A 20,280-nucleotide genomic window follows, 5' to 3' on the forward strand; every position below is an offset into this window, starting at 1 on the left:
ATTTTAGCTCACCGGAAGCGCTCTGCCACGGGGACATTGTCAAGAGCCCCACTACCCTCACCACTTGCATTACCCCCCCAAGAATTAGCCCATAAGGCAAAAATGACGTTTGGGCATCCCTGTTCTGGAAGATTCGTTAGATAGTGAGATACTTGGTACCACAGAAAATGTTTGCATTCCTTTAAATCAAATTGGCTGTTACCGATGTTAACCGATGTTCAGAATATCTCCTGAGAATTGAATGCATTGAGGAAAAGTTGTGAAAAACGTTGGGAAACAGTATTGACAAACAAGAGTGAACAAAACATCAATTGGGAATGAATTTTATTCCAAATCAAAGAAAAAACTCACGGGAGGTCCAGAAGGTCCTGGGGGTCCCTTGCTGTCTTGAGAACAGGTACAGGAGTGAGGCAATGAGGGGCACTCCTCTTCAACCCTCTATAATATATGCAGACCCAAATACAGATTAAGTTTATTCACGAAAATCCAGTTTTCTCAATTCAACTGTTACAGATGACTAAAACTGAAAATCAACACAAAGAGAAAGAAAAACATATTTTTGGCAAGAACTTTTTTTTTTTTTTTATTAGATCTATATTACATTTGATATGTAGCATTCATAGTGTGGTAATGATTTATTCTAAGTGGAATTTGCAACATAAACCCCCTTTCATGTGTACATGAGAACATAATTGAAATGGAAACATCATACAGTATATCCTCCAGGTGCCCATTGCCTGTAATTTGATTTTGTAAATCAAATTAGTTGCGGTTAAACGCCGGTGCTTCCTTCGCCAGGGGCCATCCCAATTCAAACGGATTCCAAAGTCGTTTGGATCTAATTTTAGTTTGGCCGTTCTGCTTTTATCGTCACTCAATTTGATCACAAGCACAATTAGGGCTCTGATTAGCTCAGTCTGTGATATCCACCAAATGACAACAGTGTGTGTACTTGTTCTTACCAAAGCTGGCAGTTCACAACACTTGTCCCTGCTTGCCCACGATGTACTGCAGATGATATCAAACATCTGGAGCTGAAACTGCAAATACACCCACGTAACGTTAGACTCTGGTTAGACTTTTTTGGCTTTTGAGACACATACGCACATGCACGCACACACACGCACTCACGCACATATCTTGATATGATGTCAAATGATGCGAGCTGCTTAGGGTTAATGGTCGGTGATATGTTAAGTGGATAAAAGTCCATTTGTCCTCCTTTTCCTATTAGAGGAATACTTTGGCTCAGCATGTTCCAAGCAGCACTCAATCCCCCACTCCCCACTCAACCCTGATTTTTCTGTGATACTTGATGTGTCGCGCATGACTAATAATGCACTTACCCTTTGTCTTTGCTTTTATACATGCAGACACGCGTCGTTGCATCATTACACCGGTTGATAAAGTTGAGGGGGAAAAAAAAAAAAAAAAAAAAAAAAAAAATATATATATATATATATATATATATATATATATATATATATATATATATATATATATATATATATATATATACAGTGGTTCTCGTTTGGTGTACACGTAAGGCATATGAAGTCACTTCAGAGGGGTGAGAACAGGGTTTCTGCATATGTCTGCAAATCTCAGTTTTTTATGTTGTTTTTAATGCATCTTATTGCTTAAAATTTCTGTGTCTGACTGCAGAAATGTTGAATGTGGGTGACAAGAACGGTACAATTTTCTTTTCAAAATAAGAGTAAATTAAATGGAACATGAGGTAATATGGGGTTTTCAACTTTTTTCTTTTTTCGTTCAGGGGATGATGTTGCGTATTTATGATGTTCTGTATGCCTTCTTTTTCACCTGTGAAGCGATTTGAGTCTGCGGTGATTCAGGGCTATACAAATAAACTTCACCTGATATGCGCTGATTAGGAGATACCTGGCTAGAAATATTTCACAGGAGGTGCATCACTGGATAAAGGGTGAGAAGCACTGCTCTAGAGGGCTGACTGTCCAAGTAAATTCTATAGTTATCTGCTTATTTTTGAAAATGTGCTTGTGATAAGGCTGTTCCGTATTTCGATATATTTTGACGGTGGCACAGTGGTTAGCATGTCTGCCTCATAGTTCAGGGAGCTGAGTTCAAATCCACCTCACTCCGGCCGGCCTTCCTGTGTGGAGTGCGCATGAACTCCTAGAGCCAGCGTGGGTTCTCTCCGGGCGCTCTGGCTTCCTCCCACATTCCAAAAACAAGCATAGCAGATGAATTGGGCACTGAAAATTGTCCTTGTCCTGTGATTGGGTGCGTGAATGTTGTTCATCTCTGGGTGCGCTGGCCGGCAACCAGTTCAGGGTGTCCTCCGCTTACTGCCCATAGACAGCTGGGATAGGCACCAGCGAGCCTGCGACCCTTGTGAGGATAAGCAGCTACAGAAAGATGTATGGATGGATGAACTTGACAAATGTACTCAACACACTCACACCGATCAAGCGACATCTGGAGTCTACACTAATGCACGATCACATCAAAGCCAAATGGTAAGCAGAGCTGCAGTGATAACTGGCATATACTCAAAGTTGAGCTGAGTAGTCAGTCGATGTGTGGGTGAGGTGTGTTCCGCTACAACTGACAAATTTAGTTCTCCAGCTTGGTGATAAACGGATTTCTCTTCAAATGAAAACTGAATCAAACGTATACGGCAGCTCACTCTTCAGGGAGGGGCGGCTATGATTTCAAACAGCTTGTACGAGCTTTGCATAAGCACCATTTGCAAATTTTCCCAAAGCTTTTCTGGATACCCCCATGCTATAAACACGCTAATCATGATCAGATTTCAAGACTCAATAAGTAGACGTTAACATGTAGGTAGGTTACTGACCGGAGCAGAGTAGTCCCGTCCGCCTCGAGAGCGCACCATGCGACCCAGGACCTCCACGCCATCCGTGGTGATGTTCCCAGATGCAGTGACGGCCTTTTCTCCGACAACGGCGCAATCCAACACCACCTTTACTGCTGTCTTACTGACGGTTACATGGAGCTAAACAGAGATGTGGATCAAAAGCATTTGAGTATTCATTGAAACAACACTACGAAAATAGAAACTTTTTGTGGTTTGCAATGTTTCTTTGTAGGTGAAAATTGCAAAAGTAAACAGACAAACCAACACGATCAGATTTTTTTCTTTTGTATGTTATCAAATTTGTCAAAAAAGATGACAACAAAGGCTTCGGTGGTTTGACTTTTGATTGCGAGTTATGTTCTGCTTGATAAATAAATAAATAAATACAATAAATGAATAAATAAAAATTGGGATAGTATAAAAAATAGGAGAAAAGAAAAAAAGGGTGTGTTTTCTGATTATTCAAAGGCACAAACATCAACAGCATCAGTGGGTGTTTATAAGGCACCTCGTTTGTTTTTGTCTGGCTTATCATTTCCCAGACATGAGACAAATTGCTTTTCGTCTTCTGCTGAGAGTGATGTATTATCAATCATATTGCACGTATGATTTGGGGGGGGGGGCAATGAGAGGAATTTATTAAGTCTGTTGTACTGTGAGAGTAAGAATCCATTACACTGAGTTATCAGGTGATTGCAATCTTCAAAGGGCACAAACACAGCTAACCAAACAAAGAATAAAGAAACTGAATCGGGGAAGAAACCGCCAACGTTTCCAAGATATTGTAAGTTTATTATGAATACATGCAATTCATTGCAAAGATTTTTAAACCAATGCGGATATATATATATATATATATATATATATATATATATATATATATATATATATATATATATATATATATATATATATATATATATATTTTTTTTTTTTTTTTTTTTTTTACTCTCCAATAATTCAAAGATACTTTGGTTAAATTAAATTAGTCTTCTCAGTCTTTTTTGCAACGGATACAAATACAATACCAAAGTGATAGTAAATGACAAATGAAATATATGTAAACATTGCTTTCTCACAGCATTAACGATTTGGACTTTAGGTAATAGGATTTAGCTGGATATAAGGCGCAGGTGATATGCTGTTATGACTTTATTAATCTCTTCAATTTACATGAAGAAATTGTCACTTCACTTGTAGTTCTTCGCTTACAGTTTGGCCTTTCTAAATCCTCTCGCTTCACTCGTTGCCTCAAGCTGAAAAAACGAAATTTATGCACATGCATGCTAATCTTCCATACAAGTTGCTGTGCCAATGTAGGCATTCAGTTGAATTTAAGTATAACAATGCTGCATAATTTAACCTTTGTTGAGCTTGGACTATGGAATACTGAAATACCACAAATTAAGGCAGGCTCGTGGATAGGAAATTATTATTCAGGAAATCTCATTTGAATTGCTAAATTTTCCAACGTTTCGAAGATCTATCAAGCTTTTGAATGTCGATTTTGGAAATCATAGAAATTAATATGCCTTTCATTTATGGGCATTAAGGACAGGATGAATTACATGCAAACTGATAATTACTAAAATCTAAATATCACTTTTAAAAAAACTACTGTAAGTGGAATGAAGTGCCCCCAAGGTAAATATAATAACACTACAAATTTGAGGGAATGAAACATTACAAGCTGAATTGAATTATCACTATGACACTTATTATGCATATGTGGCTTTGCACAGTTAGGACAACAGTCACCTAGTGTCGCTAAAGTGGGGTTCTGCTAGGGATCAGTGGAAGGAGTGTAAAGAAACAACTTGTGTTAGGAAAGAAAATAAATTGCATCCTGTACTCTAATATTTTATCATAGATTTGGTTGAGACGTCTGTGTTTAAATATGTATGTGAAATCACTTTTCAAATTAGTTAGTGTAAAAAAGAATGTCCCCATTTTTGCAAGACGTTTCCACTGTTTTCTTTGTATATCACTCATGGCCACAGATTTGAATAAAGCTTTAAAAGAATGACACCCAAGAAATACCATTAGGGCTTGTGCTGTTCAAATGCAGACTTGAACTTAGGATGAGACATTCCAACATATTATAAGGCTGGTATGAATGATTCTCACATTCTGTTCCTTTTAGCGGATACTTACAAGAATTAGAAAAAAAAAATCACCATAGATAACTTAAGTAAAAACACTAACCTTGTGGAAACTTCCATGAAAGACTTTTTTAATTTGTGTTCCTTCAAAAGTGACACTCTGAAAGTCCCCTTTGTAGTCATAGTTGAAGAATTTCAAACTCTTCTCAGAGTCTGTAAATTAGAAGAGATTAACATTTAGACATATTGTACAGTCAATAAAACGTACAGGCACATATGACTGAATACATTAAAATATTAGTTGTTACAAAGACAAATTGCTCAGCTTTGATAACCTCATCAGAAAGGTATTAAATTAACAATAAACTCATTATTACGGTACAGTGAAGGCCACTTATTCAAGCTTCAGCCTTAAAACACTCTCACATGCAAGTTATGCAACCAAGTTAAAGGGGGGCATTTTCCTCCTCAATGAAGTCGTCAGCAATCTTTGCAGAACCTGATTTAAATCAGGTGAGATGGTTGAGAGGAAACATGAAAAACAGGCTGCATTTTGGCTCTCGAAAAGGACTAAATTAATGATTACTTTCGGTAGTAAAAGTACTTAAGTAATCAATTATTTTGGCTATGCAAGAACTACAAGGAATCAATTATTTTAAGTACTAAAGTAATCAATTACTTTATGTACTTCAATGTGTAAAGTAATTGATTATTTTAATAGTTGCCTCAAGTAATTGATTACTTTGATACTTCATTCAGTACTCTCGCTTTTTAGACACTTATTGGGCCAAACATTGGGGAAAAAAACGAAAGAAAGAACTATATAACGGACCTGGGATTGAATGTCTGTATTCTTGAAAGATGTCGTTGGGATTAAATTAGTTAATTATTTTTTGGAAATGTCTGTCAAACATGTCTACAAATACTGTATGCTTGCTGATACAAATATTAATTTGACCATGATAAACCAATATTTCCTCTGAAATCTTCAGGGAACGTGTAGACTGCTATTTTGGGGGTAAACTTGCAAGGACTGACTCAGAGTCTTCCCAATGTTACTGACAACTCTCTACAGGTGGAATTTTGAGAACTAGAGACGACTGACTCAAAAATAACTGTACACCATGTGCAATGCTGCTCATTGTATTATTGTCTGTAAATAACTTTAATATCCATCCTCATTAACAAAGTGAGAGCGCTACTCTCCCTAGGCAGTTTTATGACTCACTGTTGGAGCAAATACATTTTTTTTTTTTATATAAGATCAATGGGTTTAAAAATATATTTGTCTTTGTTTTTACTTATTCGTTTTTTGGAGAAGTTGCTGCACCTCTGCTGAAGTCTCGTGGCATACCCGATAAAACAGAAGCGTACTGTAATACTTTGAAAGCACTGCTTGGGGACTCACACAGGAAAAAAAAAAAAGTGTCGTGAACATTTTGTAGTCCATGACTCAATTACCCTGAAATGATCGAAATGTAACCTCAAGTATGCAATGTTTTTATCTGCTGAAAATTTGCCGGGTGAGTTAATTTCCCATCTATGCTCTAATCAAACAAATTTCTCCGGCCCCAGTTTCTAAAAGTGCAGCATCATGAAGGATTTATCTCGAGATGCTGACACAGCAGACGACAACGCGAATCTGCAGAGTGAGACAATGACAAGAGAAAGAAGCACCAAAGGTTGAAATAAACCCACATTCCAAGATGAGTCCCACCAATGGCTCGGCGTCCTTATTGAGGATTTCCCACAATGCAAAGGGCTCCTGCGGCGTCTCGGGAAGCAGGCGGATCATCATAGAGATGGTGTAGTCAGATGGTAAACCTTCAGGATGAAGGTACCTGGCACACACATGCAGTAATGGGCAGACACACACACAAACACGCAGGCAAAGACACACACACGTACACAGCGCAGAAAATGAGTTAACAGTGCCCTAAAGGCATGTACTCACAGGTGTCTTCTCCAAGTCTCGTTGCCACTTGGCTGAGAGCTTTTACGGAGCGTTTGGCTGCCTCCAACTGTCTCGGAGTGCCACCTTTTTTCATCAGAGAATCAAACTTTTTTTGAGGGGAGCTGCCTCCGAGCACTTGAAGTTCAAAAGATTTCAGCATCTACTTTTCACCACTCTTGTCAGTGTCACTTTTGAAAAATCTGAACACTCCTAGTTAAGGAGGCTAAATATAAAGCTTGCTGACGAAAAGCCCCAACAACGCCACAGACAATATAGCATTACAGAAGTACTTGGGATTACACTTGAATGTTCCTGCTACATTTTGAGCACATCTAGCTGAAAATATATACTGCCGGCACAAACTCCTTTGCTATACTTTGCTTTATCTTGACCTATGAAATCTGACATCACAGATTTGATTATTTTTACATTGACGACAAAGCCATAAAACTGGTTAGCACTTGTCAGTGTTAATATATTTTTTTTCTAAGTTTTATATTGCATTTTTATTTTATATGTGTTGTTTAGAATGCTCGCTTAGAACATTTTCACTCATTTTGCTACATGAGGAGCAAGTTGGACTCATAAGCAGACAGGACACACATCTGGAGAAGACGTCTTTATGTACAAAATCGGAAAAAATAGGCCTAGAGAATTAGACCTGGAAGACTAGACCTGGAACAATACACCTGAAACACTACACCTGGAAAACGACACTTGGAACATTGGACCTGGAGCACAAGATGTGGAACTTTAGATTTGGAACACCAGACCTGGAAAACCGGACCTGGACAAGTAGACCTGAAACACTGGACCTGCAACACTAGACTTGGTAACTGGACCAACCTAAATCCTAAAATGATGACAGACTGGACGACACGGACTGCAATCAATAGGTTGAAAGCATTTTAAAATGCAAAGAGAGCCTTCCTATGTACATCAACCCCATGTCTAAAATGCAAAGTCAATTTTGATTTCCGCTATCATGGCAACTAATAGGGAAAAAGCAGATGAAACCAAACTTGCATTTTGGGAAAAATCATCAAAACCAAGAAATATTGATTTCACGTTTCTCTCCGGTGAATTGGGCCACCCTTCACTCACCTGGTGGGCTGCGACACCAGAGCGTCACGGCGCAACCTGTAACACGGGAAGCTGTTGAATGAGCCCGGCTCCAAAGAAACCCCAGATATGCTGCTGTACTCCTTCTCCACCAAACCAAACTTCTCCATCATACGAAAACCTGCAGGAGACAAGTCCACGCCATGCCCTCTTTCCTTTTGATTATGCCAACATTAGAAATGATACTCCATCAATCTAAGTTCTTACCTGCAATGCTGTTTCCACTCATCAGAATTGAAGGACAAGCTGAAAATGACAAACACGGAAGTTAGACCCTCATACTTAGTGTACTATCCATCCTATGTTTTGAAGAAGGAGTTACTTACTGGCAGTGGCGGCCTCACAGACAAAAGTAATGAGCTGTTCTTCGATTTTCTTCACAGCATCCAAATCGTCCACGAAGAAGACATGTCTGTCGCTAGGCTTACTGGCAATGTTGACTAGTTCACCATAATCTGCATCCGCAAAGCCGATTGCGAAAATGACGTATCCTGGGGCGTGGGATCAAATGAGATAGACAATCGATGAACGACGTTGACGCCTTTCTCAGCAGCGTGAAACAAACGCTGGATAATTTCTTTAGTACAAGCCACACATTAAATGTCAATAAAATTGTGTTGCCAACCCCGCAGTTTTTTTTCTTTTTATGTACGTGTAACCCAGTACAAACCATCCATTTGCATTTCTTTGGACACTTTATTAACGTCATCCTGTGAACGGCCATCGGTGAGTACAACCAGGACTTTGGGTACCCCTCGCCTAGCTCCAGCATCTGAGGTGAAAATGGACTCCTTCACATGCTTGATGGCACGACCTGATAATGGAAAACAATCAATCAACAATCCATTAATCAAATTGTTTTTTAAGTCCAACCATTCAACCATCTTCATCCATCTTCATTTTACTGCCTTATTTGATTAAATTTTGTGTGCAAATTTTGGAAGTCAGCCGTTGTTAATAACTTCAAAATGAAACGGTATAATATGTGACTAACTCTGGCAAAAAGGTCCTTGTGTCAAAAAATGAATCATATCTTCTAATTCTGTTCATAATTCCCTTTAAAATTGTATATAATGCATAGAGATAATGCAAAAAATGACAGTTATAGTGATTTGAATTTGAAGTTTCTAGTTTTGGGAAAAAAAACAACAACAAAAAAAACACATTTAACCAGTATTTTCACCATTTTTGGATAATTTTCTTCCACATACTTTTCTCCTTTTAACCAAAGGATGGCATACCCCTGGTTGTGTATATTATCATGATTCCCCAAATATAAGTGACTAAAAATTAAGACTAAAAGTATGAGTATGTCCAAAAAATAATAACTTAAATTTTTGAATGATTTTTTTTCTTTTTTCTTTTTATAAAACGCCATTCGAGGAAGATAAATCAATCAGCCAAATAAACCAAGTTTTGACGTGCAGATGTGTATTTTTACATTAGCTGTCTTTTAGGTTGTTACAGCATTATTTTCAATAAAAGAAAAGGGAAACAGAAAAACAGCTGCTTCGAGCGTATTCAACTTTACACAGGCGCGGTGTTCACTGACCATTCACAATGTGGGAAATCTGAACTACACTAAACCCACGGCAAAAATATCATTTACGAATATGAACATAAGAAAATATTAGGAATTTCTAAAAGATGAGATACTCCTCCTTTTTTTGTCCAAAATGTCACTCAAATTACTTATTTTCAATCAAACTGTGATTACAACAGAACGGAATATGATAGAAACATACTTTTTTCTTTTCTTCTGATCAACGACTAAAATCTCCTTTCATATTCATGTTTGCATGGACATAGCACACCATATTTTGTCGGCTTTGTTAAAGTTACCATTTTAATTTAAAAAAAAAAAAAAAAACTCACTTGATTTCTTCCTTCTGTCCAGACAAATGAAATATAGTACGAAGGCCAAAACTTATGCATGTCAATGAGGGACCTACAAAACCACAGCAAGCCAAGCTAAGGGCAGCATGTCCATTAGCATTTAGAATAAGTGAATTTAAATGAGCTTCTAATGTTCACAGATATGTTAAAATAGAATCCAAAAATGTCATGAAGGTTGAAAGTTGATGAACTTTTAAAAGTTGATTCACACTAAACTTGGTTTTAATCAGTCAATAAAATGTATGCGGGCATCTTGGATAGTTTAAAGACCCTCCCAAAAGACAACACATAAAAACTTTATTCATGAGACGATGCTAAAAGGCATTTTCTCAATCATGCGGGATTTGAGCTTATAAATATTTGATTTTGTTGTTGTTATTGAACAACTCTTGTCATCACTAACCTCTGAAAGGAACCATTGTGAATACATACATCCGTAACATATAAGGCTTCATGTTTATCGCCATTCGTTGTCAATCCTTTATCATTATTGGCAAGAAAACTGATCATTAAGTGGTCCTTATAGCCACGATCGATCAGTTCATTATCACTACACAACATGTCGGAGCCTCTCACTTCCCCATTCAGATTAGTATTTATAGTTTGTGAGGCTCAACTTGACCTTTTGATAATGGCATGGACAATCGCCATCATCTATCCTCAGAAGTGCTTCTGTCAATTAACATTTTATTTTCTCATCCTTCTTTTTTCTCAGGCTTGTCTGAATCATTAATGGCGGCAGGGCTAGAATGGAGTCAATCCCACACCACCGTAGGCTTCCAAAAGATGGAAGTGACACATCCACCAATTAGATTTTTATAATATTTACTGCCGTTGACAGTTTGAGAAGCAATTTTTTTCAGGACTGCAGTGAATTTAGCTAAGTTTTGAGCATTTTGTCAGAGTCAAAGGCAGTTTCAACGTTTAAGATATGAGATTATGAAAAATGGAACCCTTTAACAGTCAAATAAAATAATACAGCACAGAACGTCATGCATGTAAGACCTATTCGTAAAGTCTATATTCAATATACATTGCTGCAAAGCTCACCTGGGCAGCAATGTCGCTGCGTGAACATTCATTTATAATGGCAATTCTATCTGCTAAACTTCCCTCGTGAGAAGATGATGGAGGATGGAAGATGTCAGCCACATACACATACTTTGCCGCCCCTAAAGTCAACCTGACAGGCGTGTTGAGCGTGGAGCCGAAACGCTCCTTCAAGATTATCCTTCCTTGCAGATCCCGCTTTTTTCCCTCTGCATTCCTCCCTACACACGCTCACCTGGTTAATAAAAGTAAGAGCCTTGAGACTAATTAAAAGCTGTCGGGCTATCATTTCCTTGTTGGGTACTAGGAGAGCACAAAATGAGTACACTTTGAATCAAGGAGGTGTGGAAGTGGCACAGATACAATTAAATAGTTGAAACTTTTTGTTTTTTTTAATGATTTCAGAACCTCTTCTAATTTCGATGTGAACTATACCCTGCACAATTTAATTGAATAACTAATTGGATCCTTAAAGGAAAGGGTAACGAATCAAATAATTTTGTAGCTGAGTATAATAAAGATCAATAACAATCACACCAACGTTAAACAAGTCAGTACACATCTGGCATCACTTAAAGTGATTTGGATTAAAAAACAGGAAAGTTATTTCCATCATTGTATCTTACACCCACAGCCAAACAAGAGCTTCCAAAACATCAGTAGGGTCTCAGTATTCAAAGTTATTAGTTGGGGGAAAATAGAATGTCCGCAGCATTAGATAAACGTTGGAACACAGTCAATATCTTATGGAGAAAAATGGGGCACAGCGGTGACATTTGATAAACTAAAGCCAGTATCCAAAATGGCTAAAATCACTCAGGTAGGTGGTGAAGAGCCCAATTGCAACATAAACTTGTGCTGGTACGCTACACATAACAACACTCTCCAGTAGTTTTTATGGCGTACACAACTAAGCTCAAGAGGAAGTATATAAGGCAATGATGATTGCTCTGTCACTGGCAACGCAAATGAAGACAAAACAAATGAACCTACCAGTAAATACAAGCAAGAACATTATCAAATGTCTGCATGTACTACCACAGTTTCACAAGAAAGGGGCTCCTCTCAAGCTTATTGTTAGTAGCACCAGCTCTGAACAACTTTGAAAAATAACGAATTACTATATAACTAATAACTTAGATCTCAGGTCTTCAGAAAACCAACCACAGATAGGAATAGCTGGTATTGAGATGATGTCACTGCACCATGCATTTTGACCTGATGACCACTTTCTGGGTCTAACAAACATTTGTGAGCCAGTGAGCAAATGTAAAAGCTGAAGAAAGTGTGTGTTTCTATAACATTACTCTCATTCATTCATTTTCTTCACGAATCACTTTGCATGCATTGTTCATGGATGCAGCAATTGGGCAAACAAGGATGTTTGTAATCCAATCATTTAAACAACATTTCAACATGTGAGTTCCAAGGACGGTTGATCAAAGCCTTCCGCAGATATATATATATACGTATATATATATACGTATATATATACGTATATATATATATATATATATATATATATATATATATATATATATATATATATATATATATATATATATATATATATATATATATATATGTATGTATGTATATATAAACAGTGGCGCTTACTCGCGAGATAATGCCATCTCGTGAAATCTCTGAATACTATTTATAGAGGACTGTATGGTTGTCAGACCCTCACAGAAAAAGCACAATAGATCTCTAAAAGAGACGGAGGGATATATACAGGAATGCTGCAAGCTTTGCCATAAGTACCAGGGCAGCTACCGATCCTGAAGATAAACAGGAAACGTAAAGTGGTGACCCCTTGCTTGGTGGGTTGATGATAGAAAAACGTGATGACATTAAACACATCAAACCCAGTTGGGAAAACCTAGGTGAGAAAAAAAAGACGATAATTGCCAATTTAGAAAGACGTTCTCCCAAAACAGGACTGCACCTGTAGACAGGTTCCAACTATGTGCTGATATTTCTCTTCCCAAGGATTGTATGCCACCCGGCAGTTGAACGACTTATGCAAAAGAATCATTCACCAATCACACCTGGCAACAACATCGCCACCACAAACGACTGGCACATGACCACCCCTACCCCTACATAAATGGGAAATTGAAGGTGAAACGTCCTATCAAGCAAGTTGCCTCAAATCAACATCTGGGGTTGCCATGATCTGGATCACCGGAGAATCCACACAGACATTCGGGATCACATCACATCCCCTTTTTATTTTTGCAAGGATCTGTCAGACATGACAAATGACGGTGCGGTTGGCCTATAAAGAGTAGTGTTGTCAGATATCTGCCAGTGATACATGTTTCCACACTGTTCAGGGATCACACATGGCAAGAGAGGAATTACAGAAGCTACCCAGGCATGAAGAGCAACAGACATAGCAGAAGGGATAAGAGGCCCAGGAACTCAAAATTGGAACTGTGTTACATGAGAATATTCGGGCAAGAAAATACATTTAAGAAGAAAAAACAAAAGAAGAATACGTTTCACATTGAAATATGCTAGGAAATTTTAGTTCAGTAACTCAATTAACCAGTGATCCACTACTCTGTGCGTGTTCAGTCAATCATGTCAGCATAGATTGGCCCCCATTTATAAAAGCTGTTGTCTCACCATCAGTGGGGATCTGAAAGATAAAAATACTTGAATAATCTCTTCCTGTTTTAGCCCGCAAAGCCTTGCCGCATCTCAAACCTTTGTTCTCTCGTGCGGATGGATATTTTTACCTCAGCCAAGGAGCTTATGATTGGGTGTTTGTTTGTTTGCCAGTTTCTAAGCAAGAAGAGACATACTTGGCACTTTTTATTGGGGAAGGAGTGTACCATGGACCAAGAAAGAACCGATATTTGAAGGAACTCAAATATATATGACTCCTTTTTCTGTATGATAGTAAGGAAAACATTAGTTTTATTAGTTACTAAGGAGAAAATGTTGAAGTGGCGAAAATGTGCATTTGGGAGCGCACAGCTGTATCATCAACGTTTGTAGGACATAATTCAGTCCCATGTAGAACTGCTAGGAATAACGGTTTTCAGAGGGCACAGATTTGATAGGAGGAACGGGTGTTTGCTTTGTCCTGCAGGCTCTGAAGTTCATTTTGATTTCATTAAAATGTCTGTTTTTGGCTCCTTTACTTAGTCTCCATGTCCAATTACTGATCATAACAGTGTTAGCGTTTGTCTTTATATTTCGTGGGTCACTGGCTTTAGAATGATGCCGTGAAGGGGGCAGGCCAGCCACACGGTGAGAGCCGCCACTTCAGTAAACCACTTGTTTCATTTTCGGTTAAGAAATGTTGCCGCCACAAATGTGCATATTTCATAAGAAATTAAATCAGCAATGTGCCAAAGGTAAAATGTCATTATTTATATGCATAGATCTAACTGTGAAAAGTTTAAAATACTGTGGTAGGTGACCTTTAATCTCTTCATGGAAAACCCTGCAAATCTTCTTTAGTGATTTGATGTGAAACACAAATGTGTGTTTAACATGAGATTTTTTTGTTGTTACCTAGAACGCCAACAGAGTAACCCTTTGAAATGCTATGCGATGGTTAAGAATATATAGTTTTTTTTCTCGTACTGTACATTATCAAGCAATTGGTGGATTCCATAGATATTGATACAAAGATCCTTCTCTCTGTGAAGCTGTCGAGCTGAGCAAATCCCACAACGGTCTTAAAGCCCCTATTGTAAAATGATACATTTGCCTTGTATCATAGCTGAATGTCTGACGTTGGAAAAAAAAGAAAAAACATCGTTCAAAGTAGCTGAATAATTCAACAAGTCAGCGGCTGTATCTAAGTCAACAATTAAGCTAAGACTTGCTCAAATTACTGTATATATAACTCGTGGACTCGGACTCAGACACCCATGACTCAAACTTGAGTTGGGCTCCAAAAAAAGGGACTTAATCCTTAAAAATAAACAATTTTTATGGTATCAGTAACATGACATGAAAGGCATTGGAACAAAATCATCTTCTCGGAAGCATAGACACAACAACACTCAACCAACTTGATAATCTTTGGTTCCCAGAGAGTGAGTAGCCTCCGTTTTGAGCAATATGGCGATGTTCTGAAATCATTCACATTCACACAGGGTTGTTTGGAAATGAGGTTCAAACTATCAATTCAGGGCACTAAAAACAACAACAACAATCGAGGGACAACTGATGCTCATTTTTTTCAATTGATACCCAATTTTTTTTTTTTTTTCTTGATTGCCATTCATTTTTTGGCATTTTTTTTTTGTTTGTTCATTTGTTTGTTTTAAGGATGATGTCATGCAGGCAACAAAAATATCTAGGCGGTTGACTGGAAGGTTGACCGAGGGTGACGCATCTAGCACACCTGGTTTAATCAAACTTAAAAGAATTTCCTATTTTTTTAATAAGAATGATCGCCTTTGCAAGGCTAGAGCATAAATATGTTTCAAATACACTCTGTACATGCTGTAAGACATTCATCAACAATTATACACGCCCGCATAACAAACTGACACATTTTTCCGCATTTTTATGCAAGGAACAGACTGGTGGTGTCAAGGATTAGGAGAATTACTTGAGCACTAAAATCCAACCCTGTTTGTGTGTGTGTGTGTGTGTGTGTGTGTGTGTGTGTGTGTGTGTGTGTGTCTTTCTTACACAAATACTGTTATGAAGATTAGCGAGGCAGAATACTTAACACATATATCCCCAATGTCAATAAGGTGCAGTTATTAAACTGTTTACAAGCTGAAGTTGCCAGGAAGTTCCCACGTGTGCGTTCATTGAACAAATCAAGTTTGAATAATCAGCAATGCCAACCCCTATTATAACCTCTATGGATATTTTAATTTGGCAATAAACATTTGCACCTCTGCCAAAAAAAATACAGTACATGTTACCCGAAAGACTCCAAGCGAAACTAATATTTTCTTCATTGTTTTAATGTATTTTCATTTTTTGAATGCTTTTGAATGATTTACGATTTGTTCAATGTGTGCTATTTTAATACACAGTAGTGTGTCTTATTTACTGAATGACACAAAAAGAAGTTGTTATAATAAGTGTTTCTAGATTAGTTGTATGGTTCTTTGGAGAAGCTTCATTGATTACTTTTTTTTTTAAAGATAAATAAAACAATTCTGGGAAACTTGTTCAGATCTCAAAAATTAAAATCAAAACTCAGCACCATTATAATAATTATAATGAATTACTTAAATTATCTAATACACTATGCGTACTATTATAATACTTTAAACATTTGAAGCAGTCTTTGTTATGCAACAACAAGGTTTCACTTCTGGTTTTTGGACTGTCCTGTGTATTATAGTTTCTCTCTCGTCCCTCTCTCTCGAGACACTAATTAATTTGCTTTTTGAAGTTGGTTACTCTCTACTAAAATGTGGTCGCAGTGTGATTTCAGAGAAACTTAGACTGCAACAGCAGGCTCTTATTCCAGTGTTTTGAGTTACAATTAATGATAGTTTACAGACCCTTATAGGGGCTTGTAGGTTATTCGCTGCCATGGTGGTGTGCCATGTTAACTTCCTTAGTTAGCCGGCCTCATAAACCACCTAAACTTTCTTGAAACCAGTTTTTGATTGTTGACTAAAATGTGACATATTCAACCAAAGTTCAAATCTTGTCTGCCAAACATAAGCTTCAGTTTCTGCATGTCAAGCACATGATATCTACTAAATTGCTCCCCTCTGGATTTTTTTTTTTTTATTTTATTTATCTGGCACAACGGAACATATGGCGACTGCCTGTAACCAAATGTGAACAAATCGGAACACTTGGCATTTGAATGATGGATAAATAATGAAGAAAAATAACAGTGTCAGCCAATTACCCTCCAGAACAGATAATGCCGCCAAAGGAAAAAGGTCAAAGTGGGAGAAGGGTGTTATTTAGTTGAATATTTGGAGGATGTAAACGTGCAATGAGGGGACAGAAGATACTTTTTAGGGAGTGAAAAGGCAATAGGTTTGCATTTTGGAGCCTGAGAATTCATTTTCAACCTCGGTATTGCATCCCAGCTTCATCAAGCCGTGATCTTCAGCTCTCTTTGGAGCAGTTAGCAGTCAAGTGTGAACATTCCGTTCAAGGTGTTAAATATAAGTTGGAAAGTTTAGGTACAGTCTAGGCAAATTGAAATACTGAAAAGGCAATAAAAAGATCATTTTCTGGGATTGATAGTGTACATTACTATATAATTATATTTTTCCCGTGAACATGTGGAGGGGAACAAGGGGGAACAAAGAAAGAACAGACTTTGTGAGAGAAGAGTGAATGACTCGTGAGAACATAGCTTTTGAGAGCTACACAAAATTAAGACTCGGCGAATTCAATAAAGGAGGAAGGACAAAAAAGAAGCAAAGATTCCATTGTCAGTAAACAAGAAACACAAAGGACTTCAATTTTCACTCTTTTGTGTGTCGCTGTATAATTGTAAAATTGCCGTTCTTTGTACTTCCCATTCCCGTCATGGTGCGGCCAATTCTCTGACAACTCGTCACAGGACTACAGAGCACGACACAACTTCGAAATTAAAACACGATTGTACAATCAAAACCTTTCAGAAGAAAAATGCCTTAAACAAAGAAACAAAAACATATAGAGCTGCCAAGAAATTCGACAGAATAGAATATTAATTACATTCTCAAATTAATTGATCAAATTAATCTTTTTAATCTCACCTTAAAATTCTGCCAAAGGTTTTTTTTTTTTTTTAGATATATTGAGTTACTCTGGTGAATCAAAAGGTTAATATACAATAACCAAACGTGGTTACGGTTTTCAAACAGACTTAAAGTTGTAACCATTTACCTTTTCCTGTATTTCAGATTAGTCCCAAGTGCTGGCTGAAAGTGGAACTGTTTTCCTTTGTCAATCGACAAATAATTTAAAAAATATCATTAAAATTTAGCATTGTCCCACCTGTTTGTCGCAAACATGTTGAAACGTAAGGTGTTTTTTAATTTGGTTTGCGCTTTATTACTTCTCACTACATTAGCATCTCTGCTATCTCTAGCTGTGGCTGCAGTCGCAGCTGGATGCTTTACCATTCATCAGACCAACATTTCACACGTGTTCTTCCATTTTCGCATCCTCATTCTGCTCCTCATCTTACACTCCCACCCACAACAGCAGCCTATCTGATTATGTCAAATATATTGACAGCCAATCAGTGTCCTCTTCAGGGTGTGCTCGGCCTTTGTTGTCCAACACCCAACAACTCAAGCATAAAAAGCTCAATGCCTGAGAACGGACATGACCAAACATAAAGAAAGTATAATGTTGGAGATTGAAAATGAGATTAATGTGAATTAAAAATAAACAACACTTTAACTAGGGCTATAATTAACTGATTGCAATTTCTGTAAATTCGACACCACGAAAATACTTGACATCAAGCATGGGGTTGCGGGTGAACTGGAGCTAAATCCTCCTGTCATTGGGCAGTAGATTGGGAACACCCTGTACTGGTTGCCAGCCAATCACTGGGCACACATAGACGAACAATCATTAAAACATCAAACACACCGAAGAGCAATTTGGAGTGTCAAATATACCAACCATGTATGTTTTTGGGAATGTGAGAAGAAACCTGAGTACCACTAGAAATCTCATGTGGGCTTAGGGAGAACATGCTAACTGCACACAGCCAGAATCAAACCGGTGACCTTTGTGAGGCGGACATTCGTGAGGCGGACATTCCCACACCCTCACCGTGATGCCGAAAAAGTTCTTATCATCTATAATTAATCTTATAACTGAAAAAAAAAATGTACACATGCTGCCACTTGCTGCCAACTGAAAATTTTATATACAGACAAAATATGAATGATTTAGTGCTGAAAATAGCTTCGTAAGTAAAGTATCAATTTAATGTTGGCCATTTTATGGCATATTTGTAGTAGAGCCAAGTATTTTGGTGGTGGTACTTGGTGTCATAAAACAACAACAAAAAACCTTTTCTATACACTTTGATATCTCATCAAGGTATTTTAGCACTCTTGACAATAGAATGTCAAAATTGCGGTTAATTGAAGGGTTTGATGGAACTCTTGTTAAAGTGGTTAAAAAAAGATAGCAAAGCAAATACAAAAGGAGGCGGCAATAAAAATCAGAGAGGAAAAAAAACATGAATGGAGGCAGGGAGAAGCAAAGTGCAGGGTGATGAACAAGAGGAGAAAAAAGTGGGTGGGGGAAAAGGGGGCTTTAAGTTGGAGATATAAAGCACAGAAGTGTAGAAATGATGAGGAGATCCAACTTGAGGCAGACAGAAAAGCACAGGGACAATGTTTCTCTGAACAGTTAGTGATCCCGACCCAGACCTCAAACACTCTCAAAACCGGCATTCCCCGTAAAGCCTCATTAACGAGTCAATGTTTCTGGCATTCACCTTGTGCTCACTAGCACAGCTGGACACTCTCACATGAATATTACATCAGATTCTGAAACCACGTTACTTGTTAAGTTTTCACACCCTTAGAGTCTGTCTTCTGGGTACGCTATGTGAGCATTTTAACAAAGAAACCTGTAAAATGAGGCCAACCGAAAGGAAATTCAAAATTGTTACAAAGAATGCTCATGAAAGTTGTAGTATATTCGCAGGACAACTGTTAATTGTTAAACTTCCTCAAATTGAGTACACAATCTGTCCAAAAGGTCCATTAATGCTCTTCTGGTGTTTTGATTATAGTGCTGCAGCAGATGTCCTTTTGAGGGTGCTTTTAATTGTAAATTTCCTTTGTTGTTTACCCAAGCAAGGTAATGTTAGCTTGAACGTTGAAAGCGACAGTTGGTTCTTGCCCTTGGAAACAACTATCTCACCTAATATTACACAAGGGGAACGTCCATCTGCCGCTGAGCATCCTGCGGTACCTATCAAAGGTTCACAACGACTGCCGGTGGACTTTGTGTCGGCAACACAGGCTGTTGTTCTAAAGCAAACTATCTTTTGTATTATTAAAATATCCCCCTGCGAATCAACGCCGATCTTCCGGTAAGATGTACTGACCTGTCTTTGTGTTGCCTCCCTTGTATCTGATCCTCTGAATAGCTTCCAGCAGTGCTTCTTTGTTGCCATGGGAACTCAACTGGACCTCTGTACGAGCATCGTCACTGAACTGACAAATGGCCACCTGGACAAAGAAATTTACAGATATTAGATGAGAAGCAAATACACCGTACAAAATCATCAAACTGTACATTCAGAGTTATTGTTAGAAAAAATAGTAAATAAAATATCATCATCACCACTAGGATTGTATTGGTCCGCA

The 20,280-nt window shown here is 37.8% G+C and overlaps 1 protein-coding gene across 1 annotated transcript in view; it reads right to left on the reverse strand.

Moving 5' to 3' along the window:
• LOC148425570 (collagen alpha-1(XIV) chain-like) overlaps nucleotides 1-20,280 on the reverse strand; it is a 106,470-nt gene that overhangs the window by 22,232 nt on the left and 63,958 nt on the right. The window contains exons 26-35 of the mRNA XM_088409601.1: nucleotides 20,019-20,142; nucleotides 8,712-8,855; nucleotides 8,368-8,532; nucleotides 8,249-8,287; nucleotides 8,024-8,162; nucleotides 6,664-6,806; nucleotides 5,069-5,178; nucleotides 2,843-3,001; nucleotides 963-1,040; nucleotides 352-438 (exon numbers count right to left, since the gene is read on the reverse strand). Of these exons, the coding sequence (XP_088265727.1) occupies nucleotides 352-438; nucleotides 963-1,040; nucleotides 2,843-3,001; nucleotides 5,069-5,178; nucleotides 6,664-6,806; nucleotides 8,024-8,162; nucleotides 8,249-8,287; nucleotides 8,368-8,532; nucleotides 8,712-8,855; nucleotides 20,019-20,142 (1,188 nt within the window). The remainder of the gene's footprint in view (nucleotides 1-351; nucleotides 439-962; nucleotides 1,041-2,842; nucleotides 3,002-5,068; nucleotides 5,179-6,663; nucleotides 6,807-8,023; nucleotides 8,163-8,248; nucleotides 8,288-8,367; nucleotides 8,533-8,711; nucleotides 8,856-20,018; nucleotides 20,143-20,280) is intronic.

This window comes from Hippichthys cyanospilos, chromosome 3 (genome assembly GCF_059441005.1).
Source record: "Hippichthys cyanospilos isolate Australia breed blue-spotted pipefish chromosome 3, RoL_Hcya_1.0, whole genome shotgun sequence".
In the NCBI taxonomy this organism is placed as follows: Eukaryota; Metazoa; Chordata; class Actinopteri; order Syngnathiformes; family Syngnathidae; genus Hippichthys; species Hippichthys cyanospilos.